Here is a 7,734-nt window from a genome sequence, read left to right as displayed (position 1 = left end):
GGGAAGAACTTGTGCATGCAAGTTCTTCCACAGAGCCGCAGCTCCTCTGGGACCTGGCTAGGCAGAGGCAGAGGCTTCCCCAAGGCAGCAGCCTCCAGTGCTTGGCTTGGAGACAAGCGAGAGAGCGCTCAGGCAGGCTGCAGCCCAGCCAAGGAGAGTGAGCGCCACAACCAAGGCTGCCTACTTGTGCTGTTTCTTTGCAGTGCTGGGCTTGGAGACTGGGCAGTGCCACACCCTGGCCAGTGAGTAGGGAGGCTTTGCAGAAGCAGGGGGTGGGGGCAGCATATCACCTTCTGATAAAGGAAGGCAGTGACTGTATGATGACTCAGAAGCAAGTGTCCCGGACTAGTCTCGTCTGTGGGGAGGGGCAGGCAGCTAGAGCTTTTATTTCCTTGGTTCTTGCTGACAGCATGGCACACCTTTAGCCTGCCTGCCAAATTCTTGCTCTTTCTCATTCTCAATTGATGGACTTTTATGTGTCAACTGTAGGAGTTTTAAAAAATGCCTGTCTTGGCATCTCTAAACTGGTGTACAGAACTGAGTATAACTCTGGGCCAATCTTTACTTGGCTACCCTTGTCCTAGAAATTGGAGAAGAGGCCCTTCCCACTACAGCAGGGGAGTGGAAGAGAGTGAATGGATGCCCCCGGAAGTGATGTGTGCAGGAAGGTAGCCCACACTTTTAAAAGGAAGATACTTTCCTATGGCTGTAAACTTTTCAGGTTTTTGGAGTGAACCCACCAGATTCAGTGGGACATGTAAGCCTGTTTGCAGGAAAGGTGGAATACAAATACAAAACATAAAAATAAAAAAAGCCATGCATGGGATCTGACTCTGAGAAATTCCAAAGAGGCAGTTGTGTCACAGCTCAATCCTACACAGATTTACTTAAGACTTAAGTCCCATGGTATTCAATGAGGCTTACTCCCAGATTTATGGCAGCTTTAAAGATGAAAAGATTAAATGTGACTTGATATTCTCATGGACTGGAGCCCACTTCGTAATGCAGACCACAAAGCTATGATCCCTAGCCATAAGTATAGTTAACACTAAAGAAATTTAAAAAATAACATCCCAGGAAAATAAAGGTCATTTTCAAGAACCCATGTGTAAGTGGGTGGGTGGCTGGGTGACAGAATACTTTGAGCCAGTATGGTTTGCTTTTATGCTCACTGCTCTGAGCCGGGCACTAATCTGTCTAGAAAATTGGTATGTAAGAGCGGTTATTATTTTAAAAGAAAGCAGAGAACTCATCCAACCTGATGCACATATTGTAATGATAGTCGATTGCCAGTAATAACTGCTTATATACCGCTCTTATAGGCAGATTAGTGCTCCAGCTCAGGATGGTGAACAAAGTCAGTGTTATCATTATCCCCATAATACAGCGGGGCTGAGAGGAGCGACTTACCCAAGGCCATCTACTGAGCTCGTGATAGTAGCAGGATTTGAACCAGCAGAGTGCTGTTTTGCAGCTCAACCAGTATACTGCATCAGCCCCCCACTCTCCCCTCACAGGGACAGATGAACTCAATGGAAACAGGACCAGGTAGGGTTGTCAGGTCCAGGGTGGGAAATTCCTGGAGATTTGGGGGGTGGAACTAGAGACGGTGGGGTTTGGGGAGGGGCCTCAGCACAGTATAATGCCATAGACTCCACCCTCCAATGCAGCCATTTTCTCCAGGGGAGCTGATCTCTATCGCCTGGGGATCAGTTGTAATTCCGGGAGATCTCCAGCTACCACCTGGAGGCTGGCAACCCTAGGACCAGGACAAATGCAAACTTTGTATGAGCACGACCAGGCCAGATTTAAACTTTCCCACCCGCACAGCAGCCACCCAGGCTTTGCTGTGACCTTTCCTAAAATTCTGCAGGAAAACATGATTAGAGAAAACCCATTTCCCAACATGGGGAAACAAGGGGCAAATATAATAACCCAGGAGGCAGCACCCCCTATGGAAACTACGCTGCTTCGTGCTTTGGAGGCGGCTCGCCGCTCCCGGAACGCAGCCACGGTTGGCATGGGACGAACACGAGGCTTTTCCACTAGCGACCAGCTGGGGCTGCAGTGGGTACAGCGGAGAGGCGGAGAGGCCTCCCCCTTCCGGTCTACGCTGCCAGAACCGGAAGTATCGCGCGAAGCCGCCGGAACGGTGCTTCGGCGGACCACTTCCGGTCCGCGGGAGCACTTCCGCCCAACTGCTTTCTGCCCCTAGGTTTCGCCATGGAGACCATCCTGGAGCAGCAGCGCCGTTACCATGAAGAGCGGGAGCGGCTGATGGACGTCATGGTCAAGGAGATGCTGACCCGCAAGTCCACGGTGCGGGGGTCGGGTGGAGGGAGGACCCCCAAAGGCCGAGGGGTTGGGGGTGGCTCCCCCGCTTTCTTCCTTGGCCTCCCCCTCCAATCCTCTCCCCCCGATCATCTCTCTCTCACCTGCAGTTGCGCGACCAGATCAACTCGGACCACCGCACCAGGGCAATGCAGGACGTGAGTACGGGGGCCGGGATTGGGTTGCCAACTCTGCCTTGGGAAATTACTGGAGGTTTTGGAGGAGGAGTCTAGAGTGGACACGACTCGGGGAGGGACCTCAGCAGGATATAATGCCATAAAGTCCACACTCCAAAGGAGGTATTTTCTCCAGGGGAACTGATCTCTGTTGTTTGGAGGTCTCCAGCCACCACTTGGAGGTTGGCAGCCCTAAGCTGGGACTGGGGGGAGGGAAATCTGGGCTGGGAAGGATGTGTTTAATGTATCTCTTTCTCCAGCGCTACATGGAGGTGAGCGGCAGCTTGAGGGATTTATATGATGACAAGGACGGGTAAGCCAGGCAGTGTGTGTGTGTGTGGGGGGTCTGCCTCAGTTTCCCCCTCCCAGGGCCAGCCAGTTGGTTGTCTCTGCACTACTCAGGAGGTCTCTTGGGTACGCCCCCCAGGTTGCGGAAGGAGGAGCTCAGTGCCATTTCAGGGCCCAATGAATTTGCAGAGTTCTACAACCGCCTGAAGCAGATCAAAGAGTTTCATCGGAAGCACCCCAATGAGGTGAGAGTAGGAGGCTACCCTGGAACCTGGCATAGATCAGGAATGGGGCTGTCTGGGGGGAGTGCTGCCTTGGTAGGTCTTCCTCTTCTCTTGCCTTTTAACCCTACTGTCAAAGCTTCTGCTGTGCTGCTCCCGATCCCTTTGCCAGGCTACCCCTTGACCTTTTATCCTGGAACCCACCTTTACAACAAAGCTTTTCCTGGACCTTCTCATTTCCCTGGGGCTGCTTGTGGAACCTCATAGTCTTGGGGTTCTCTTACTCTGCTTCCTCTTTTTCTGTAAACTTCATTTCTGGTTTTTGCATTACTAAATAATACAGAATGCATTCGGTTTTCTGGGTAGCTGGGTATCATTTATATGATTTGCTCTTTCTCTGACATGGTATTTCCAAACAGCAGTCGTAATGTGTTTTTCCTTCCTAGATCTGTGTTCCAATGTCAGTGGAGTTTGAGGAGCTCTTGAAGGCACGAGAGAATCCTAGCGAAGAGGCTCAGAGTAAGTAAAATAGACCTCTGGTCTCTGTTTTGAAAGTAAATAAGTTAAGCTGGCAAAGGACTTGCTTCAGTTCTTGTGTACAGCAAGCTAGAACAGCTGAGACTAGGCCTGTATCCATCAGTTACTTTTATTGAGGTTTTTTGTGGCAGTTCTAAGTGCTCTTCCATTATTTGCTTCCTGCAGACCTGGTGGAGTTCACTGATGAAGAAGGATACGGACGCTACTTGGATCTTCATGATTGTTACCTTAAGTACATTAATCTCAAGTCCTCAGAGGTGAGATGTTAAGATCATGCTGTTTGGGGGCGTTGCTCTCCCGCACCTTTTATGACTGTTCTTTATCTGCCAGGGCTTGTTTGGATGGTATGGGAAGAGCAATAAGGACAGATTAGATGGGAGTCTTGTGTTGGTTGGTCTGCTGGCTAATAATGCTCTCTCACTTTTTCTCTGTTGTAGAAATTGGACTATATCACATACCTATCAACTTTTGACCAGCTCTTTGACATTTCCAAGGAGAGGAAAAATGCAGAGTACCGGAGGTGAATGCCCCCTGTGGGGAGAGTCAGGGACGGGGTGGGGAACTGAAGCTCTAGTAAGTCATTGTTCTATGCTATTTTAACAAACACGCCTGGCCATAGTTTCTGGTTCCTCCATATGGTGCTTAGCAATCATCAGAAGCAAATTTAATGTTGCTCGTTTGGAGCTTGCTGTCTTTGTGAGCGGTGCAGAAAACTCTTTGCTGCTGGAGGTGGCAGGGGAAACATTCAAGTATGGAGATAGCAGCCCCCTCCCTTCTTGCACTCTTGGTTCATTCTAGATACCTGGAGATGCTCCTGGAGTACCTGCAGGATTACACAGATCGGGTCAAGCCACTGTTAGATCAGAATGAACTCTTTGGCAAGATCCAGGCTGACTTTGAAAAGAAGTGGGAGAATGGCACATTCCCTGGCTGGCCAGTGAGTTCCCTGCGGATAACTTGTCGGGTGGGGAGTAGGGCTGGATGAGGATCACATACAGGGCAGTTTTTCAACAGGCTTCTCAGGGACCTGCTCCTTGTAGGCACTTTGACAACTGCTTGTGTGTCTGACCAAGGAAGCTCTGGAGTGGGGTAAGTACCAGGGGCTTTCAACCAGCATTTCTCCTCTTTTGGCAGAAAGAGACCAGCAGTGCCCTCACTCATGCAGGAGCCCACTTGGACCTCTCAGCCTTCTCTTCCTGGGAGGTTTGTTTTTTGTTTTCTGAAACTTTACTTGTGGAAAGGGAGTGGTGGTACAGGAAGGGTTTCATGTTTGGACTGGATTGTCTTAAGCTAAGATGGTACTAAAGCTGGGCATATTTATGCATTTGGGTACATCCACAGGAGTTGGCCTCCCTGGGACTGGATAGGTTGAAATCTGCACTTCTGGCTTTGGGACTCAAATGTGGCGGGTAAGTGGGGGTCTTGACTGCTGTCTGCTGGGGTGGGGGGCTCTCTTCTGTTGGAACTCTTGTGTAAAGGGGAAGGCTCTGTAGAGGGTGGTGGACACAGCAGTGTGTGACACTTCTCAAACAGATTTTTTCCTGGTCATGTCTTCCTTTCAACCACCCCCCCCCTCCCCCGGTTTTATCCAGGACACTTGAAGAGCGTGCTCAGAGGCTTTTCAGCACCAAGGGCAAGTCCCTGGAGGCCCTTGATTCCTCCCTCTTTGCTAAGAATCCAAAGACAAAAGGCAGCAAGCGGTGAGTCGAGTCATTTGCACTCCTGTTGCTGGGTGGGTTGAGTTTGGCACGGCTGCCATTTGCCACTACTCGCCACCTTCACTCCTCTGTTCCTCTTCTCTTTCCTTCCAGCAGCTGTTGAAAGAGAGGGTTGGGGGTGGCTCTCGCTGGCTGCAAATGGTGATTGGTGTTCATGGGGCTGTTGTTTTGACAGGGACACAGAGAGGAACAAGGACTTGGCCTTCCTGGAGGCTCAGATATACGAATACGTGGAAATCCTTGGGGTAAGCACCTCCCTCCCTTTCCCTAGTCGTAGCATTTATGGCCCTGTGACAGTAGCAACGAGTGAATTGCATTCTCAAGCTCTTCCTTCCTGCTGCAGGAGCAGCGTCAGCTGACGCATGAGAACGTGCAGCGCAAGCAGGCCCGGACAGGTGAGGAGCGTGAGGAAGAGGAGGAAGAGCAGATCAGTGAGAGCGAGAGTGAAGATGAGGAGAATGAGATCATATACAATCCCAAGAACTTGCCCCTGGGCTGGGATGGCAAGGTAAGGAACGGCCTGCAGGGTGGCTGAGAGGGAGCCAGGAGTCTCTCGTGGACATGCCTGACGTCCTCTTCTCCCCACCCCACCCCCCCGCCCCACTTTACACTTTGTATTCGCTTCTAGCCCATCCCTTACTGGCTCTACAAGCTCCATGGCCTGAACATCAATTACAACTGTGAGATCTGTGGAAATTACACGTACCGGGGACCCAAAGCTTTCCAGCGACACTTTGCGGTAGGGGTGCTGTCTTACGCATTTTGTCTAGTCTGTCTCAAAGTAAGGAGTCACTGTAGGAGGAGAAGTGTGGCTCATTGGCTGGTGTTAGGACTGCTACACAGTGGAAGTTCCAGGTTGTGACAGTTGAAATGGAAGAGGGGTGGGGAGCACAGCTGCTCTGGGCTGTTGTTACGGGAGTGGGGAGAGGAATAGTCAGTGTGGCAGATTCCCATTGTGCCTGATCCTCTTCTCGATACCCTTTTCTGCTGTGTAGGAGTGGCGCCATGCCCATGGGATGCGATGCCTGGGCATCCCCAATACAGCTCACTTTGCAAACGTCACACAGATTGAAGATGCCGTTTCATGTAAGTAGCTGCAAGTGCCCTTTGGGGTGTGTGGCCATGTCTGGTGACCGGCACTGGTGGCTGGTGTTGGCCAAGTCCGGTGACTGGTAAGTATAGGTGACTGGCAATGGGAGATGTACTCTAACATATGTCCAGTCAAAGGGGATTGGTGGTGTTTGCAATCTGGCTTGTAGAAAACTAACGTATACTTTTAAATGCCATGAATATACAAATTAATACAATTGCATACGCTAGCTAAGTTAAAAATAAGCCACAAAATCTCTAACCAAGAAACCACTTGCTTTGAACTCGAGATGTAGCAGATGAAGTTTGCAAACTGGCAGTGCCAGTGGGGTTGTCTGACTTTGTGTCTTTTGTGTGTTCTAGTGTGGGCAAAGCTAAAGCAACAGAAGGCATCAGAGAGGTGGCAACCAGACACAGAAGTAAGCAGGAACCAGGGATACTTTATTGACACCTCCGGGGAGGGGAATGCCAGGCTTGTGGGGCCTGCCTGCCTGCTATCCCATGGCCTCTGTGTTCTAGCAAAGAGAACCAGGAGGTGGATGTAAGCAAGGGAATTCCCTTCTCTTTTCCCACACTCCTTTGGGAAGACCACAGATCTGAACGGAACCTTTTCTTGGCTCCATGCTGTTCTCCCCCCCCCCTTTACCCTGCCCCACACTTGGAACCCAACAAGCTCCCTCTTTTGTTTCACAGGAGGAGTACGAGGATTCCAGTGGGAATGTGGTCAACAAAAAAACCTACGAGGATTTGAAACGCCAGGGGCTGCTGTGATGGAAGTGGGCCCGATCGTCTTTCTCCACCCTGTTGTCTCCCTCCCCCCCATCTTACACATCTCACACGAGGTGGATTTCCCTCTTTTTCGTGAACGGGTGTTTCGAGGATGCTAGCATGGTGGATTCTGGATCAAGTTTTGTTTTTGTATATTGTATGGAAATAAACCTTTGTGTTAAAGATGGAACAGACATGTAGTGTGGTTTGTAGCCTGATTTAATGGGGCGTTTCAGACTCTTCCAGACTTGTACGTGCAGCACTTCCTCCTAGTAAGCTAAGATTGGCTTTCCCCCCCGTCGAAGACTGACCATCGTCAAGTCGCAAGGGCTGGTTGTGAGGGTTCCTGGGGGGCTTGTGTTGATGCTCCAAAGCATGTCTTCAGGTATTGTCTAGAGGGCCCCTTCTCCACTACATGCCCAGTCCAAATTCCCTTCCTCCCCACAGCAGTGTTTATTGCTGAGAAGAAGGTTAGTCATCTTGGCTTATTCATAAAAAGGGCTTCCCTCCTCGGCAGCATGTCATGCTAGCTTGCTAGGCTTGCCTTGGATCTAGTTTTCTATGTGTAGAACCTCTTTCTGGTGGTGGGGAGGGGGACGTTAAGAA

At 50.5% G+C, this 7,734-nt stretch overlaps 1 protein-coding gene across 1 annotated transcript; it reads left to right on the top strand.

Annotated features, from left to right (window-relative positions):
* The first annotated feature begins 2,164 nt into the window (after positions 1-2,164).
* SF3A3 (splicing factor 3a subunit 3) lies at positions 2,165-7,318 on the top strand. The gene is made up of 17 exons (XM_054999264.1): positions 2,165-2,319; positions 2,442-2,489; positions 2,768-2,820; positions 2,935-3,040; positions 3,463-3,535; positions 3,719-3,810; positions 3,991-4,073; positions 4,352-4,490; positions 4,688-4,756; positions 4,895-4,962; positions 5,146-5,253; positions 5,447-5,516; positions 5,615-5,779; positions 5,900-6,010; positions 6,267-6,357; positions 6,724-6,779; positions 7,054-7,318. Exons 1-17 carry the CDS (start codon positions 2,224-2,226, stop codon positions 7,129-7,131), a joined length of 1,506 nt encoding a protein of 501 aa, XP_054855239.1. The 5' UTR covers positions 2,165-2,223; the 3' UTR covers positions 7,132-7,318.
* The last annotated feature ends 416 nt before the right edge of the window (positions 7,319-7,734 follow it).

Source organism: Eublepharis macularius, chromosome 15, assembly GCF_028583425.1.
Source record: "Eublepharis macularius isolate TG4126 chromosome 15, MPM_Emac_v1.0, whole genome shotgun sequence".
In the NCBI taxonomy this organism is placed as follows: domain Eukaryota; kingdom Metazoa; phylum Chordata; class Lepidosauria; order Squamata; family Eublepharidae; genus Eublepharis; species Eublepharis macularius.
The sequence above is the reverse complement of the archived record's forward strand: the minus strand, read 5'-3'. Positions and strand labels throughout refer to the sequence as shown.